General features: G+C 41.7%; 1 protein-coding gene across 5 annotated transcripts in view; it reads left to right on the forward strand.

Annotated features, from left to right (window-relative positions):
* Positions 1-20,159, forward strand: part of trpm6 (transient receptor potential cation channel, subfamily M, member 6) — a 183,008-nt gene that overhangs the window by 127,479 nt on the left and 35,370 nt on the right. For 4 of the 5 annotated variants that reach the window (XM_043712201.2, XM_087997910.1, XM_087997908.1 and 1 more), the window contains 2 exons: positions 1,158-1,258; positions 11,940-11,989. In XM_043712201.2, the coding sequence (XP_043568136.2) occupies positions 1,158-1,258; positions 11,940-11,989 (151 nt within the window). The remainder of the gene's footprint in view (positions 1-1,157; positions 1,259-11,939; positions 11,990-20,159) is intronic. The other variant, XM_087997903.1, reaches the window with a different exon arrangement.

The following is a 20,159-nucleotide window of genomic DNA, read 5'->3' on the forward strand; positions in this document are numbered from 1 at the left end:
AGAATTGATGTTTAGAAAGTGAGGACTGGATAGTTACTAAACATTGAAAGTTGCTTTGAGATCTTTCTAATGGATCTGAGAACGTTACCAGACAAATCTGATACTGCACTGGATTTACCTGTGGTTTCAGACTGAAATAGTGTAGGGGTGGCACATTGGCCTCACAGCACCAGGGACCTGGGTTTGATACCAGCTTTGGGCGACTGTCTGTGTGGAGTTTGCACATTCTCCCAGTGTCTGTGTGGGTTTCCTCCGGATGCTCAGTTTCCTCCCGCAGTCCAAAGATGTACAGGTCAGGTGGATTGGCCATGCTAAATTGCCCATAGTATTAGATTCATTAGTCAGAGGGAAGTGGGTCTGGGAGAGTTACTCTTCAGAGGGTCGGTGTGGACTTGTTGGGCTGAAGGGCCTGTTTCCACACTGTAGGGAATCTAATCTAAAAAAAAGATTGTTACAGGGAATTTCACTTCATTTTTGTGCAGAGTTTGATACATCTCAAGATTTAAGTTACCAATTCACAGCTGAAATTGCTTTGCATTGACCCTAAACTTACAAAATATAGCAGTATCATTCACCTGTTAAGGTTAAGGTATGTAGCAGTGCTTGAATGTCAGTATAAACACAGTTATTTGCTTTATCAGAGCTAACTCAGTAGAAGCATATAGAAGCAGACAGTTTTTCTCTGCAATGCTTGATTTACATGTAAGGATGTTCTCACAAGTTCTGTTTTCTTAGGATGTCATCTTAATTTTGTGTGAAGGATATGGATTTTTAGTTTTTAGTGGGTTTTGGGAATATACATGATTAATATGGAAGTATATATGATAAATGATAAATATTGAATGTTCATTTGTTAAACCTATGTTTCTGTGAACTCTGTGGTAGGAATATTGGTGCAATATTGATAGGAAAAGCTATCCTATTCTATTACATCACAGTTATGGATATGGATTATTAACCTCAGTTGTGGCCTTAACCACTTGATGCTAATTCCTTTCATGTGCCTGGTACATCATCAGTAACATTTTAATGGTGATAAATGTGGTCTATTTGGTTTTGCTCTGGCATTAGCTTTGATCCAGGAAAGAAAATGTAGCTTGCTGTCAATGTCTGAAAGTCTACCATCCTGAAATTCTTGTTCCTGTGCTTTGCTTCAGCAGGTAATGAAGCCGTCAGTTGTTCAAACCAAAACATTTGTGATCAGGGTGGCAGCATGATATCGAAACCATGCAGTGAAGTTGAAAGGACGTCATTTGAGGTGATGTATAGTGCACATGTGGGCATGGGTTAACTCAGTTGGCTGGACAGTTAGTACTTGGATTAGATTAATGCTAGGAGCACTGGGTTCAATCCCAGTTCCGGCTGAAGTAAACTCTGATAGACTCCTCACTCGAGTTGTAGCAAAAAATCAGAGCACGTTGCCACACTCAGGAAAACAATTGCCAAGGACTTGCCTTTATGCAGTGAACTGAAGAAGTTTTTATAGATATAATTGACTGAATATGAGAACAATTGTTTTAATGATTTGTAGTTTTGCTCCAACTAACTGGGTGAGAACTAATTTCATTTGCATTAAGAAGTAATAAACAAAATCTTCTTAAAGGTGTTGGGGGTTTGTTTACATCTTCACCTGCATAGAAAGAAAATGCTTCCTTTCAAAGTGACCCAGAGTTTATGCCATGTGGTAAAGGAACAATGCTTGCCAGTTATCTCCCTAATAGTTGACTACAAACCTTGCTCAGGCTTTGGAGTGAATACTGTGTTTGGTCCAGCACTGTAACTGCTACAGAAATAGGTAGGATTTCAACTAATTGAGGAATTATTTCCTAACTCACAGAGTCTAAATAAGGAAGTCTAATACAAAAAAAAAATACAAATAAGATTTTAAGTATATTCAAAAAGTGAAATAAAGATTGGGAAAGATTGTTGAGAGAGGGGTAAAAGGTGGAAGAAATAAGATTTAAAAAAAACTACAGCTATTAATTACGGAGTGATGAGATTCCCAGCTGGAGGCAGGGAGAAAGTGCTGCAGTTCATAGAGTCATACAGTCATAGAGATGTACAACACGGAAACAGACACTTAGGTCCAACTCATACATGCTAACCAGATATGCCAACTCAATCTAGTCCCATCTGCCAGCACTGGGCCCATATCCCTCCAAACCCTTCCTATTCATATACCCATCCAGATGCCCTTTAAATGTTGTAATTGTACTAGCCTCCACCTGGCAGCCTCTGGTACCTCATTCCACACATGCATCAACATCTGTGTGAAAAAGGTTGTCCCTTGGGTCTCTTTTATATCTTTCCCCTCTCAGTCTAAACCTATGCCCTCTAGTTCTGGACTCCCTCACCCCAGGGAAAAGACTTTGTCTATTTATCCTATCCATGTCTCTTATGATTTTATAAACCTCCATAAGGTCACCCCTCAGCCTCCGATGCTCCAGGGAAAATAGCCCCAGCCTGTTCAGCCTCTCCCTATAGCTCAAACCCTCCAACCCTGGCAACATCCTTGTAAATCTTTTCTGAACCCTTTCAAGTTTCATAACATCCTTCCAATAGGAAGGAGACCAGAATTGCACACAATATTCCAAAAGTGGCCTAACCAATGTCCTGTACAGCTGCAACATGACCTCCCAACTCCTGTACTCAATACTCTGACCAATAAAGGAAAGCATACCAAACACCTTCTTCACTATCCTATCTACCTGCGACTCTAATTTCAAGGAGCTATGAACCTGCATTCCAGGGTCTCTTTGTTCAGCAACACTCCCAGGACCTTACCATTAAGCGTACAAGTCCTGCTAAGATTTGCTTTCCCAAAATGCAGCACCTCGTATTTATCTAAATTAAACTCCTTCTCAGCCCATTGGCCCATCTGGTCAAGATCGTGTTGTAATCTGAGGTAACCCTCTTCGCTGTCCACTACACCTTCAATTTTTGTGTCATTGGCAAATTTACCAGCTTTACCTCTTATGCTCACATCCAAAACATTTATATAAATGACAAAAAGTGGTGAACCCAGCACCGATGCTTGTGGCACTCCACTGGTCACAGGCCTCCAGTCTGAAACACAACCCACCATCACAACCCTCTGTCTTCTACCTTTGAGCCAGTTCTGTATCCAAATGGCTAGTTCTTTCTGTATTCCATGAGATTTAACCTTGCTAACCAGTCTCTCATGGGGAACCTTGTCAAACGCCTTACTGAAGTCCATATAGATCATGTCTATGGCTCTGCCCTCATCAATCCTCTATGTTACTGCTTCAAAAAAGAATTAAGTTTGTGAGACATGATTTTCCACACACAAAATCATGTTGACTGTCCCTAATCAGTCCTTGTCTTTCCAAACACATGTACATCCTGTCCCTCAGGATTCCCTCCAACACCTTGCCCACCACCAATGTCAGGCTGACTGGTCTATAGTTCCCTGGCTTTCTTAAACAGTGGCACCATGTTAGCCAACCTCCAGTCTTCCGGCACCTCACCTGTGACTATCGATGACACAAATATCTCAGCAAGGGCCCGAGCAATCACTTCCCTAGCTTCTCACAGAGTTCTAGGCTACAATTGATCAGGTCCTGGGGATTTATCCACTTTTATGCATTTGAAGACATCCAGCACTTCCTCCTCTGTAATGTGGACATTTTCCAAGATGTCACCATCTATTTCCCCACATTCTATATCTTCCATATCCTTTTACACAGTGAGCACTGATGAAAATACTTGTTTAGTGTCTCCCCCATCTTCTGCGATTCCCCGCAAATGCTGCCTTGCCTGTCTTTGAGGGGCTCTATTCTCTCCATAGTTATCTTTTTGTCCTTAATGTATTTGTAAAAACTCTTTGGATTCTCCTTAATTCTATTTGCCAAAGCTATCTCATGTCCCCATTTTGCCCTCCTGATTTCCCTCTTAAGTATACTCCTACTGCCTTTACACTCATCTAAGGATTCACTCAATCTATCTTGTCTATGCCTGACATATGCTTTCTTCTTTTTCTTAACCAAACCCTCAATTTCTTTAGTCAACCAGCATTCCCTATATCTACCAGCCTTCCCTTTCACCCTGACAGGAATATACTTTCTCTGGATTCTCGTTATTTCATTTCTGAAGGCTTCCCATTTTCCAACCGTCCCTTTACCTGCGAACATCTGCCCCCAAACAGCTTTTGAAAGCTCTTGCCTAATACCGTCAAAATTGGCCTTTCTCCAATTTAGAACTTTAACTTTTAGGTTCGGTCTATTCTTTTCCATCACTATTTTAAATCTAATAGAATTATGGTCGCTGGCCACCAAAGTGCTCCCCCACTGACACCTCAGTCACCTGTCCAGCCTTATTTCCTAAGAGTCAGTCACGTTTTGCACCTTCTCTAGTAGGTACATCCACATACCGAATCAAAAAATTTTGTTGTACATACTTAACAAATTCCTCTCCATCTAAACCCTTAACACTATGGCAGTCCCAGTCTATGTTTGGAAAATTAAAATCCCCTGCCTTAACCACCCTGTTATTCTTAAAGATAACTGATATCTCCTTACAAATTTGATTCTCAATTTCCCTCTAACTATTAGGGAGTCTATAATACAATCCCAATAAGGTGATCATCCCTTTCTTATTTCTTAGTTCCACCCAAATAACTTCCCTGGATGTATTTCTGGGAATATTCTCCCTCAGTACAGCTGTAATGCTATCTCTTATCAAAAGCACCACTTGATCTCCTCTCTTGCCTCCCTTTCTGTCCTTCCAGTAGCATTTGTATCCTGGAACATTAAGCTGCCAGTCCTGTCCATCCCTGAGCCATGTTTCTGTAATTGCTATGATATCCCAGTCCCATGTTCCTAACCATGCCCTGAGTTCATCCCTTCCCTGTTAGGCCTCTTGCATTGAAATAAATGCAGGTAAATTTATCAAACCTACCTTGTTCTCTGCTGTGTCCCTGCCTGCCCTGACTGTTTGACTCGCTTCTTTGCTCAACTGTACCAGTCTCAGATTGATTCCTTTCCTCACTATCTCCCTGGGTCCCACCCTTCCACCTTACTAGTTTAAATCCTCCTGAGCAGCTCTCGCAAATCTCCCTGCCAATATATTAGTCACCTTCCAAGTTAGGTGCAATCTGCCGTTCTTGTACATGTCACTGCTACCCCAGAAGAGATTCCAATGATCCAAAAATGTGAATCCTTCTCCCACACACAAGCTCCTCAGCCATGCATTCATCTGCTCTATCCTCCTACTCCTGCTGGGAGTAATCGAGATACAGAGGAATCTTGATTATCCGAATATCAATTATCCGAATATCGGATTTACTGAAAAATATCTCAAGTTCCTGATAGAAACATCACATCAAAGACGTGTTTCCAACACTGATTGTGTCTTTTGTTTACAATGATTAAAAATGAACCAAGCTTACTGAAATGCTGCTGAAAGCCCAGGCACCGTCTCCAAATGACTGACTGCCAGCCCCCTCTCTCTCTCTCTCTCCATACTTTCCCTGGAGTTCTAAACAGGGGTGTACAATGAACCCCCCTTCTCCATATAACCTCTTCAACACTGTCCTGTACAGGGCAAAGATGGAACTTGTCAAAAAGTTGCAGTAAAAAGCTGTGTGTCTGGCTATGTGTGTGTGTGCGCACATGCCTGTGCCTATGCTAGCTATTTGGAGACTAACCCCCCCTAAAGGCAGATTAGATTAGATTAGATTAGATTAGATTAGATTACTTACAATGTGGAAACAGGCCCGACGGCCCAACAAGTCCACACCGACCTGCCGAAGCGTATACCACCCAGACCCATACTCCTACATTTACCCCTTCAGCTAACACTACGGGCAATTTAGCATGGCCAATTCACCTAACCTGCACATTTTTGGACTGTGGGAGGAAACCGGAGCACCCGGAGGAAACCCACGCAGACACGGGGAGAATGTGCAAACTCCACACAGAGAGTCACCTGAGGCGGGAGTTGAACCTGGGTCTCTGGCGCTGTGAGGCAGCAGTGCTAACCACTGTGCCACCGTGCCGCCCACAAGGCAGCAACAGTCTTCCTGTTGGTGTCCAGTCCAGCTGCCCTGGAGGGGGGTTATGGATGGGTTTGGTGGTGGTGGGGTGCCTGAGGTCGGGAGGGGTGTGGATGGTGTGCAGGGGTTGGGGCAGATAGCGCCAGGGATGGACGGGGAGGGTGGAGCGGATGGGGTCTCACGGTGGGGGGAGGATGTTTGCCCATCTCATTTGGATAATTGAGGTTCCTCTGTATTACTTCTCTCTAGGACCTCCTTTTTGAATTCCTGCCTAACGCTCTATATTTTCCAATCAGAATCTCAACCTTTTTCCTTCCTATGTCGTTGGTTCCAATGTGTACAGTGACCTCCTGCTGATCCTGCTCCCCTTTGAGAACATTCTGTAATCTCTCTCAGACATCCTTGATCCTAGCACCAGGAATGCAACACACCATTCTGATTTTTTGTTGCTGGTCACAGAAACATCTGTCTGTACCTCAGACTAGAGAGTCCCTTAACACAATCGATCGCTTGGAACCCGATGTACCTCTCATTGCATTAGAACCAGTCTCGATACCAGAAACTTGGATATTCGTGCTACATTCCCCTGAGAGTCCACCACCCCTTACATTTTCCAAAACAGCATACTTATTTGAAATGGGGATAGCCACAGAAGACTCCTGCGCTACCTGCCTACCTGTCCTGGAGTTAACCCATCTATGTTACTGTAACCGCGACTTTGCCCCGTTCCTATAACTGCCATCCATCACACTCCCTTGCTCTTGTAAATTCCTCATTGCCTCCAACTGTTGCTCCAACCATTTAATCTGATGGGATTTGCAACCAACAGCATTTATTGCAAGTATAATCCTCAGTAACACGTAAACTCTCCCTAAACCCCCATATCCGACAAGAAGAGCATATCACTCTACTAAGGGCCATTTTTGCTTCTTCCAATCTGCAGACCCAGAATATGGCACTGTCTTATTCCTCTACAAAACACTGCTCCAGGCTAACTTAATACTTCTTGCTTTTTTTAAAAGTTTAATTGAGAGGCCCCAAATAAAACATATAATCAAGAAAGAACCCACTCTATTCACTACTGCAGACTTCTAGCAAGGCCCCAAGGCCACATTTAAAACTATTCACCTATCTGTCTTTGTGCTGTGACCTCTCCCAAACAGATTCCTCCAAGATTACTTGTGAATTTCACTGTTTGTTAATTTTCCCAGACGCACTCTGACGTCCAGCAATAGATGAATTCAACAGCAAAGGCAGGAACTGTGCAGGTTCACTGCTGTGTCAGTTAGCAGCGTGGGCTTCTTTTTCTCTCTATCTCACTTTCCTGCACAGACCATGTGCTGCTTTTGTCTGTTTATCTCCCTTTTAAAAGTCCATTGTTTTGACTTTTCTTTTTCTCCAAAGTTCCAAAACAATGCAACAGTACGTAAAACAGTAATTGCTGCTCCTGGATTTTGAGGAAATCACCTTCGACACCTAAAATACCTCAAAAAAAAAAGAGCAGCCTGTTACAGCCAGAAATTTTTCCCGCCCTCCATCTTGGATTACTCAGAATCCTTTTGAAGTAAAGTCATACCAGACTAGAAATGTTAACTCCTTTTTTTCTCTCTCATGCTGTCAAACCTGTTGCATCTCTGTACCATCCTCTCTATATGTTCCAGATTTCCAGCATCCAAAATATTTTGATTGATTTACAGAGTGCTGTTTTCCATAGAATCCCTACAGTGTGGGAACAGGCCCTTCAGCCCAACAAGTCCAAACCAACCCTCCGAAGAGTATCCCATCCAAACCCATTCCCCTAGCTATTACTCTACACTTGCCCCTAACTAACACATCCCTGAACACTCTAGGCAATTTAGCATTACCAATTCATCTTGGACTGTAGGAGAAAACTGGAGCACCTGGAGGCTGCCCGCGCAGACATGGGGAGAACATGCAAACTCCACAAAGACAGTCGCCCGAGGCTGGAATTGAACCCAGGTCCCTGGTGCTATGAAGCAGAGGTGCTAACCACTGAACCACTGTGCTGCCAAGTTCATTCTATTAGTTCATTCTTTTCCTCAGACCCCACACGTTGCTTAACTGCTACAAATACTTTTAAAAATGAATCTGCCACCTGGGGATACCAAGTTCCAATTCTGCCCTGGACATACCCTGTACCTGGTGGGGTACACTTTGGCTTATTATAAAGGCTTTATGGGTGTTTTACTTATTGTATGGCCTGCCAGATTAATCTGAATTCTTAGGAGGCTGGAGACATAGGGACTACCAGTGTAATAAGTGTCTTTCTCAATCCTTCATGTCACTGGCCATGCCGGGGCCAGGGAAAGACTTTGTCCAGAAACAAAGGCATGGAAATTCCTGTGCACATCTGGAACACAATGGTTCTGTGACTGAATCAAGTTTACAGAAATTTCACAGGTACTGCAATGGAATTCTGCAGGAATGATCAAGGAGTTTGAATACCTATGTTTTGAATTGTGCTCTAAGAGCCAGGGCAATGAGATTTTGCATCCAGTTGATTTTTGTCTAGGAAAAAAGGACTTAAGCACCTTGTCAGCAAAAAGTGAGAACTAATAATAACTGTATGCGATGTCTGGAAAAATATTTTTTAAAAAAGACATATGTTCATCTTTCAATGTGACACTTCTTTCTCATGAAAATATTTTTCTGACATCATTAGTAATTTTTATCCCAAATATATTAGGTGATAGGTGTTTAAAACACAATAAAAGAATTCTGACATAAAGTAAAACACAGTTGCTATTGAAAAGTTGAAGTAAAGTCAGAAAATTATGGAATTGGAAAAGCAAAATATTGCAAATGTTTGAAATCTGAAGTGAAAAGAATAGAAAGTATTGGAAATCAGTAAAGCAGGCTGCATCGCGGATGGAAAAGCAGATGTGATGCTTCAGATCAATCAAAGACCACAAGCTAACAAAGTTAACTCTGTTTCTTTATCCACAAGCTCTGGCAGACCATAAAACCATAATATAGAAGAGTGGAAGTAAGGCCATCAAGTCCACTCTGCCATTTAATCATGGCTGATGGGCATTTCAATTCAACTTACCTGCACTCTCCCTGTAGCCTTAATTCCTTGTGAGATTAAGAATTTATCAATCTCTGCCTTGGAGACATTTAATGTCCCGGCCTTCACTGCACTCAGTGGCAAAGAATTCCACAGGCCCACCACTCTCTGGCTGAAGAAAAGCCTCCTCATTTCCGTACAAAATTGACCCCCTCTAATTCTAAGGCTGTGCACACGGGGCCTAGTCTCCTCCACCACCCCAACGGAAACAACTTTCCAACATCCACCCTTTCTAAGCCATGCATTATTTTGTAAGTTTGTATTAGATCTCCCCTCAACCTTCTGATCTCAAATGAATACAATCCCAGGATCCTCAGCCATTCATCATATGTTAGGCCAGCTGTTCCAGGGATCATCCATGTGAATCTCTGCTGGACACGCTCCAGTGCCAGTATGTCCTTCCTGAGGTGTGGGGCCCAAAATTGGACACAGTATTCCAAATGGGGTCTAACTAGAGCTTTATAAAGTCTCAGTAGCACATCGCTGCTTTTATATTCCAACCCTCTTGAGATAAATGACAACAATGCATTCGCTTTCTTAATCACAGACTCAACCTGGACAAGCACTTGCAGATCCCTTTGTACTTTGGCTTTATGAATTTTCTCACCGTTTAGAAAATAGTCCATGCCTGTATTCTTTTTTCCAAAGTGCAAGACATTGCGTTTGCTCACGTTGAATTTCATCAGCCATTTCCTGGGTCACTCTCCTAAACTGTCTCAATCTTTCTGTAGCCTCCCCACGTCCTCCTCTGTACCTGCCTGTCCACCTAACTTTGAATCATTGGCAAACTTTGCCAGAATGCCCCCAGTGAACAGCTCTGGCCCCAACATTGAACCCTGCGGGACACCATTGTCACTGGCTGCTTTTCCAAAAAAGAACATTTTATCTTAACTCTCTGCCTTCTGTCAGACAGCCAATCCTCAATCCATGCCAACAGCTCACCTCAAACACCATGGGCCTTCACCTTACTCAGCAGCCTCCCATGAGGCACTTTATCAAAGACCTTTTGGAAGTCTAAATAGAAATATCCACTGGGTTTCCCTGGTCTAACCTACTTTTACCTCTTCAAAGAATTCTAACAGATTTGTCAGGCAAGACCTTCCTTTACTAAATCCATCTGACTTGTTCTAATCCAACCCTGCACTACCAAGAATTTAGAAATCTCATCCTTAACAATGGATTCTAGAAGTTTACTAACAAGTGAGGTTAGGCGAATCGGCCTATAGTTTTCCACCTTTTTTCTTGATCCTTTCTTGAACAAGAGTATTAGAACAGTGATTTTCCAATCATCTGGGACCTTCCCAGACTCCAGTGACTTTTGAAAGATTACAGTCAGCACCTCTGCTATTTCCTCAGCCACCTCCCTCAGAACTCTCGGATGTAGCCCATTGGAGCCAGGCAATTTATCAAGTTTTAGATCTTTTAGCTTTTAAAGCACTTTCTATTTTGTAATGGCTACCATACTCAACTCTGCCCCCTGACTCTCCTTAATTGTTGGGATATTACTCCTGTCTTCCACTGTGAAGACTGACGCAAAGTACTTATTAAGTTCCTCAGTTATTTCCTTATCTCCCATCACTAGTCTTCCTGCATTAATTTGGAGTGGCCCAATGTCTATTTTTGCCTCTCATTTGTTTCTTATGTATTGAAAGAAACTTTTACTATCATTTCTAATATTATTGGCTAGCCTACCTTCATATTTGATCCTCTCCTTCCTTATTTCTCTCTTTGTTATCCTCTGTTTGTTTTTTAGTCTTCCCAATCTTCTGATTTTCCAGTGCTCTTGGCCACTTTATAGGCTCTTTCTTTTTGTTTGATACATTTCCTGACTTCCTTTGCCACCCATAGCTGTCTAATTCCACCCTGCCTCCCACTCCCAGATAATCTTTTATTTGGGATGAACCTCTGTACTGTGTCCTCAATTACATCCAGAAACTCCTGCCATTGTTGCTGTACTGTCTTTCCCACTAGGCTCTGCTTCCAGTCAATTTTCATCAGTTCCTCTCTCATGCACCTTTGTTTAACTGTAACACCATTACATCCGATTTTGCTTTCTCTCTTTCAAACTGTAGACCGAACTCTACCATATTATGATCGCTGCTTCCTAAGTGTTCCCTTACTTTAAGATCTTTTATAAAGTCTGACTCATTACTTAGCACTAAATCCAGAATAGCCTGCTCCCTTGTGGGCTCCATCACAAGATGTTCCAAAAAGCCATCCTGTAAGCATTGCATGAATTCCCTTTCTTTGGATCCACTGGCAATAGTATTGACCCAGTCCACTTGCATATTGAAGTCCCCCATGATCACTGTGACCTTGCTTTTCTGCCATGCCCTATCTATTTCCTGGTATGTCTTGCACCCCTGGTCCTGACCACTGTTAGGAGGTCTGTACATAACTCTCATTATGGTGTTTTTGCCTTTGTGGTTCCTCAACTCCTCCCACACAGACTAAACATCATCTGACCCTGTGTCATTCAGTGCCATAGATTTAATTTCATTCTTAATAAACAAGGCAATCCTACCCCCTCTGCCCACCTCCCTGTCTTTTTGTTAAGTTGGAAATCTTTGGATGTTTAACTGTCAGTCCTGAACCTCCTGCAACCACATCTCTGTGATGCCACATCATAATCATTCACAATAATTTGTGCCATTAATTCATCTACTGTGTTACAAATTCAGCCCTTGAGTACCTACAATATTTTCTGTTTTAATACAAACATTTCTGAATCTTGCCTTTATTTTGCTGATGTACTTGTGTGATAGTTTTATTGCTGAATTACTACTTCATGTTGTGCAAAGTGAAAGACAAATAATTAGAATATTTCTAAATTTTCAGGATCTGACTAAAGATTTGTTTTTGCCGAATAACCTAAGCAGGAAGTCATCGTAAGTATTTTAGTCATTTTCTTAATTAACTGCCCATTTTCTAGATGGAAAAGGCAGGAATCACAACACAATATTGGACAGGCCTTCTTAGAGTTGGTAGCTATGCTGTGTGTGTAATTTTCATGCACCATAACTGTGACTTAAAATAGAATTGATGTTTAGGAAGTGGGGACCGGAGAGTTATTAAACATTACAAGTTGCTTTGAGATCTCTCTAATGGATCTGAGAATGTTACTAGACAAATTTGTCACTGCACTGGATTTACAAATGGTTTCAGACTGAAATAGTGTAGAAATACTGCTTGTAGGGAATCTCACTTCATTTTTATGCAGAGCCCGATGCATCTCTAGATATATGCTGTCGGGTCACAGCATAGTTTTGGTTGAAGTAATATGATATCTTTATCTCTCTAGTAGATTGTGACTTTTTTCACTGCATTTCAACAATCATTGCTCTCCAATACTTAGATTCAGAATGTATATCAAAATATATTAATTATCTGAAGTGACTTTTAAAAAAAAAAGCCATTGTTGGCTAGATCAACATTTAATGCTTTAAGAGAATGGTGGTGAGCTGCCTCCTTGAACTGCAGAGTGTATTTGCAGGAAATACTCCCACTACACCATCAAGGAGGGAATTCCAGGATGTTGACCCAGCAACACTAAAGGAATGGGGATATATTTCCAAGTCAGGATGGTGAGTAGTTTTGGGGAGAACTTGTAGCTGGTGAAGTTTCCATGTATCTGCTGGAATTTCCTTTTGGTCTTACAACCTGACATTGCACCAAGAAAATATTTAACCCAATAATCTACGGGAGCACCTTTAAATTCCCAGCTTTGTGCTGTGCTATAAAATGTCAGGCATTAAAAAAAAATCAATTAGTTCATTGATTGTTATTCTCTTAACACATCATATTGAAATGAATTTGTGAGTAAGCATAATTAGCAGCTTCATTGAGAAAAGTCAAATCTATCTCACAAAATCTTGGACAAGGATGATATGGATGATATGGACAATGTTAATGAAAATTTGACACAGCTCAGTTAGATTTATAGCCACTCTGCCCTCCAATATATTTCAATGCCAAAATACTAAGGGACCTTTAATGCAGCATTGTTACACCTTCCACATTATTTATTCTGCAGTCAAATGAAATAGCACTGATTTAGTGGCAGTTTTAGGTGGAGCTGTGCTCCTATGAAGTAGGTTGAGACTAGTTTTCACACAAGGCCTTCACAAAGGGGAAACTTCTGCCTTAAAGGTTTGACCTTGGGGCTGCCAAGCCTCCGGGAATGCCTGGGAATCTCTCAAATTGGTTATCTATGTCCCATTGACTTTAAACACTGTGCTATTTTTAAGAGGCAACTTGGCTTTTGAGATCCTGAGGGTGCTTGATAGGGTAGACCCAGAGAGGGTGTTTCCCCTTTTGGGAGAATCTATAACCCATGGTTACTATTTTAGTCCAGAGATGCAAAGAACTTTTTTTTCTTTCAGAGGGTTCTCAAACTTTGGAATACTCTTTTCCTCAAAAGATGTTGGAAGCAGTGACTTTGAATATTATTAAAGGCAGAGGTGGATAGATTCTTCTAAGTAAAGGAATGAAAGGTTGTGAGGGACAAGTGGGAATGTGGAGTTGAGGTTGCAATCAGATTAACCATGATTTTATTAAATGGTGGGTGTGCAAGATGGCCTACTCCTGTTTCTAACTTGTTTCTTTCAAATAAGATCACCTCTTAGACTTCTAAATTGTGGTAGATGCAGGTCCAGTGGTTTCTCACAAGACAGCCCCACATCCCATGAATCAGTTAAGTGAACCTTCTTTGCACTCTTTTCAAAGAGATTCTATCCCTTCTTCAAAAAAAAGACCAAAACTATATACTGTACTCCACATGTAGTCTCACCAATGCCCTGCACAAATTGAACAAACTTCCTTACCTTTATATAGCATTCCCCTTGGAAGTTGCTATTTTATGAGGGGACCTTTCCAAAGCCTTGGGAAAGTTGGAAAATAAAAGAGAGACAAAGAGGTCGACAGCACAGAAAAAGGCCATTGAACCCAATGACCCTGTGTAGGTCAGAGATGTGCACCTAACTATGCTAATCCCATTATTTAGCATTTGGCCTATAGCCTTGCATGCCTTGGCATCTCAAGTGTATATCTAAATAATGATTATGAGTATTTCTGTCTCTATCACCCTGACAGGCAATGAGTTCCAAATTCCCACCAGCCTCTGGATGAAAATATTTTTCCTTGCATTCCTTCTGCCCCTTACCTTAAGTCTGTGCCGCCTAGTCATTGAGCCATCTACTGTGGGGAATAGTTCCTTCCCATCTTCCCTGCCTATGCCTTTCATAATTTCATACACACAATCATGTCCTCTCTACCAAGGAAAACAACTGTGACTGACGCAATTTCTTTTCATAACTGAGAGCTCAGGCAACATCTGGTAAATCTGTTCTGCACCCTCTCCAATCCAATCACGTCTCTTCTATAATGTGGATTCCAGAACCTCATACAGTGTTCCAGCTGTAGTCTAACCAGCATTGTATGCAGTTCCAGCATCACCTCCCTGCTGTTAGCCAATAAATTTAAGTATCACATATGCCTTCTTGATCACTTTACCTACCTGTCCTGCAACCTTAAGGGACTATTGGATATGCTCCATATGTCCTACTATTCATCATGTATTTCCTTGTCTTTTTGTCCTCCCCACGTGCATCACCTTACACTTCTCCATTTTGGAATCCATTTGCTGTTAATCTGCCCATCTGATCAGTCCATCTTTATCCTTCTGTAATTTAAGGATATCATCCTCACTATTTACTGCACACCAATTTCGCATCATCTGTGAACTTATCGAAAAGCATCCTGCATTCAAGTTCCAATCATTTACATATACCACAAACAGCAAGGGCCCCAATACTGATCCCTATGGAACCCCACTGGACACAGGCTTCCAGTCATAGAAACAACCCTCACTATTATATTCTGCTTCATGCTCCTCAGCCAATTCTAGATCCAAATTTAAGTGGATCCCCTGGACTTTTACCTTTTATCAATCTTCTATGTGGGACCTTAAAAAAAGCCCTGCTGAAGTCCAAGTAGAGAATATCAACTGCATTGCCCTCACCCACAAACCTGGTCACCTCTTTAAAATATTCAATCAAGTTGGTCAGAAATCACCTCTCTTAAATTAAATTTTGCTGACTTTTCTTGTTTAATTCCTGCCCCTTCAAATGAAGATTAATTCTGTTTCTCAGTATTGCTTCCAACAGTTTTCCCAGCACTGACATTAGATTGATTGGTCTGTAGATTTCTGGTTTATTTCTTCCTCCTTGAATAACGCTACAACATTACCTGTCCTCCAATCCTCTGGCACCTCTCCTGTGGGCAGAAAGGAATTGAAAATTATTGTCAGCACGACTGTTATTTCCTCCCTTGCCTCACTCATCAGCCTGGGACACGTTTCATCTGACCTTGGAGATTTATTTACATTTACTTTATTAGTCATTCTTTAGTGTTTTTAATATTCTATTCAATCTTCTGATCTACCACTAATCTTCATGGAATTGTATGCTTTTGCTTTAATTCTGATATCATCTTTGACTTGGGTTTTTAGCCGTGAATGATCCACCCTTCTCCTAGAGTGTGTCTTTTTCACTGGAATATATGTTTGCTGAGTGTTATGAAGTATCTCCTTAACTTTTTTTTGTCCTTTACATATCCTCTGACTTATTGCTCAGCCTAATTTTCCTGTTCACTCTCTTTTCATTCCCGTATTCTTGCCATTATTTGAGTTGAAAATGTAAGCCTTCGTTCCATTCCCCTCTACATCAAATTGAATGCAAAGTTCAGTCATTTTATGATCACTGCTATCTAGGTGTGCCTAAGCTTGTGCCTTCCATCTGATTTTATTTCCTTTCTGTTTTAGTCACTATTCATGGATATCGATTTCAGTGAGTGATATTGCTGAGGGTAAAAGGTAAATAAAGTTTGAGATTCAGCAAAGTCAAGAAAGAGAAATCTGCACGGCATTAATCATTGGTGCCTTTTGCCAGGGCAGTTCATTCGGTTAACTATTTAGTTGGTTAGACTCTGAGGTCGGGTGATGACAGCAGAGTGAAGTGGCAGATGAGGAAACTCTGTATAATATCTGCAAATGCTCAGACTACGAAAATAAACTTCCAAAAGAAAGACATGCTGTAAACCTCCCAAGCATTGTGGGAACACTTTGTATCAGAGCAGCGACAGTAAAATATTATAATTTCTGTTCAGTAAGTCACTGGCTTCTGCGGTGTTCCCTGTTCACACAACACATTTCTTTTCTAACTTTGTTTTTAAATTGATCCAATCTTAGATTGATTCTTTCACCTCAGCACTGTGTACCTCAACAATTTACAGGTGTGGCTCTAAACTAAATAAATGTTACGTTGAAACATTTGCCAGAACAGATTGCAGGGCAGATCAGTTCTTCGATTGTCATTCAGACGGTCAACTACAAATTAATTTTAATCACAAGCGAAACCACAGAGTGGGCAGGATCCATCACAAGCTCAGTTATATCAGAGCAGATGAACATCAATTATCAATTAAGTAATGGTCCAATAATTCTTTTTTGATTGTATCCAGACATAGTTTTGGATTCAAAGCAAGTAATTAAACTATTGACTATTCACCTGGCATTTTAATTTGCTTATTTCTGTTTTGGTTATTACCGGTAATAATCTGGTCAAACAGAATCTTTGGATCAACCATTTTCAGCTGCTTCAACAACTACCTTAGCCTCCACTATAAGGTCAGAAGTGGGGATCGTTCATTGGGAATTGCACAATGTTCAGCATCATTCACGATTCCTCAGGTACTGAAGCAGTCTATGTCCAAATGCAATAAGACCTGAACAATATACAGGCTTGGGGTGACAAGTGGCAAGTAACATTCACACCACAGGAAGTGACTATCTCCTTTAAGAGAGAATCCCACCATTACCTCTTGACATTCAATAGTGTTACCATTTTGACTCCCTAACATCAATATCCATGGTGTTATCATTGACCAGGAACTAGAGTCATAGAGATGTACAGCATGGAAACAGAACCTTCGGTCCAACCCGTCCATGCCGACCAGATATCCCAACCCAATCTAGTCCCACCTGCCAGCACCCGGCCCATATCCCTCCAAACCCTTCCTATTCATATACCCATCCAAATGCCTCTTAAATGTTGCAATTGTACCAGCCTCTACCACTTCCTCTGGCAGCTCATTCCATACACGTACCACCCTGTTTTTCTCTTTTATATCTTTCCCCTCTCACCCTAAATCTATGCCCTCTAGTTCTGGACTCCCCAATCCCAGGGAAAAGACTTTGTCTATTTATCCTATCCATACCCTTCATAATCTTGTAAACCTCGATATGTCACCCCTCAGCCTCCGACTCTCCAGGGAAAACAGCCCCAGCCTGTTCAGCCTCTCCCAATAGCTCAAATCCTCCAACCCTGGCAACATCCTTGTAAACCGTTTCTGAACCCTTTCAAGTTTCACAACATCTTTCCAATAGGAAGGAGACCAGAATTGCATGTAATACTCCAACAGTGGCCTTGCCAATGTCCTGTACGGCTGCAACATGACCTCCCAACCCCTGTACTCAATACTCTGACCAATAAAGGAAAGCATACCAAATACCTTGTTCACTATCCTATCTACCTGTGACTCCACTTTCAAGGAGCTATGAACCTGCACTCCAAGGTCTCTTTGTTCAGCAACACTCCCTAGAACCTTACCAGTAAGTATATAAGTCCTGCTGAGATTTGCTTTCCCAAAATGCAGCACCTGGCATTTATTTGAATTAAACTCCATTTGCCACTTCTCAGCCCATTGGCCCATCTGGTCAAGATCCCATTGTAGTCTGAGGTAACTCTGTTCGCTGTCCACTACGCCTCCAATTTTTGTGTCATCAGGAAACTTACTAACTGTAACTCTTATGTTCACATCCAAATCATTTATGTAAATGACAGAAAGTAGAGGACCCAGCACCGATCCTTTTGGAGGTCACAGGCCTCCAGTCTGAAAAACAACCCTCCACCACCACCCTCTGTCTTCTATCTTTGAGCCAGTTCTGTATCCAAATGGCTAGTTCTCCCTGTGTTACATGAGATCTAACCTTGCTAATCAGTCTCCCTTGTCGAACGCCTGACTGAAGTCCATATAGATCACATCTACAGCTCTGCCCTCATCAATCTTCTTTGTTACTTCTTCAAAAAAACTCAATCAAGTTTGTGAGATGTGATTTCCCACGCACAAAGCCATGTTGACGATCCCTAATCAGTCCTTGCCTTTCCAAATACATATACATCCTGTCCCTCAGGATTCCCTCCAACAACTTGCCCACCACTGAGGTCAGGATCACCAGTCTATAGTTCCCTGGCTTGTCTTTACCCCCCTTCTTAAACAGTGACACCACGTTTGCCAAGCTTCAGTCTTCTGCCACCTCACCTGTGACTATCGATGTTACAAATATCTCAGCAAGAGGCCCAGCAATCACTTCTCTAGCTTTCCACAGAGTTCTCGGGTATACCTGATCAGGTCCTGGGGATTTATCAACCTTTAACTGTTTCAAGACATCCAGCACTTCCCCCTCTGTAATCTGGACATTTTGCAAGATGTCACCATCTATTTCCCTACAGTCTATATCTTCCATGTCCTTTTCCACAGTAAACACTGATGCAAAATACTCATTTAGTATCTCCCCCATTTTCTGTGGCTCCACACAAAGGCCACCTTGCTGATCTTTGAGGGGCCCTATACTCTCCCTAGTTACCCTTTTGTCCTTAATATATTTGTAAAAACTCTTTGGATTCTCCTTAATTCTATTTACCAATGCTATCTCATGTCCCCTTTTTGCCTTCCTGATTTCCCTCTTAAGTATACTCCTACTTCCTTTATACTCTTCTAAGGATTCTCTCGATCTATCCTTTCTATACCTTACATATGCTTCCTTCTTTTTCTTAACCAAACCCTCAATTTCTTTAGTCATCGAGCATTCCCTTTCACCCTGACAGGAATATACTTTCTCTGGATTCTTGTTATCTCATTTCTGAAGGCTTCCCATTTTCCAGCCGTCCCTTTACCTGCCTCCAATCAGCCTTTGAAAGTTCTTCCCTAATACCGTCAAAATTGGCCTTTCTCTAATTTAGAACTTCAACTTTTAGATCTGGTCTATCCTTTTCCATCACAATTTTAAGACAAATAGAATTATGGTCGCTGGCCCCAAAGTGCTCCCCCACTGATACCTTAGTCACCTGCCCTGCCTTATTTCCCAAGAGTCCAGATTACAGAGGGGGAAGTGCTGGATGTCTTGCAACAGTTAAAGGTTGATAAATCCCCAGGACCTGATCAGGTGTACCCGAGAACTCTGAGGAAAGCTAGAGAAGGTACATCCACATACTGAAACAGAAAATTGTCTTGTATGCACTTAAGAAATTCCTCTCCATCTAAACCTTTATCAGTCGATGTTTGGCAAGTTAAAATCTCCTACCATAACTACCCTATTATTCTTACAGATAGTTGAGATCTCCTTACAAGTTTGTTTCTCAATTTCCCTCTGACTATTAGGGGGTCTATAATACAATCCCAATAAGGTGATCATCCCTTTCTTATTTCTCAGTTCCACCCAAATAACTTCCCTGGATGTATTTCTGGGAATATCCTCTCTCTGTACAGCTGTAATGCTATCCCTTATCAAAAGCACCACTTGATCTCCTCTCTTGCCTCCCTTTCTGTCCTTCCAGTAGCATTTGTATCCTGGAACATTAAGCTGTCAGTCCTGTCCATCCCTGAGCCATGTTTCTGTAATTGCTATGATATCCCAGTCCCATGTTCCTAACCATGCCCTGAGTTCATCTGCCTTCCCTGTTAGGCCTTTTGCATTGAAATAAATGTAGGTAAATTTATCAGCCCTACCTTGTTCTCTGCTGTGTCTCTGCCTGCCCTGACTGTTTGACTCGCTTCTTTGCTCAACTGTACCAGTCTCAGATTGATTCCTTTTCTCACTATCTCCCTGGGTCCCACCCTTCCACCTTACTAGTTTAAATCCTCCTGAGCAGCTCTCGCAAATCTCCCTGCCAATATATTAGTCACCTTCCAAGTCAGGTGCAATCTGCCCTTCTTGTACAT

This window comes from Chiloscyllium plagiosum, unplaced genomic scaffold (genome assembly GCF_037043375.1).
Source record: "Chiloscyllium plagiosum isolate Xiang-an unplaced genomic scaffold, Cpla_swu_hap1 HiC_scaffold_2, whole genome shotgun sequence".
NCBI classification, from domain to species: Eukaryota; Metazoa; Chordata; class Chondrichthyes; order Orectolobiformes; family Hemiscylliidae; genus Chiloscyllium; species Chiloscyllium plagiosum.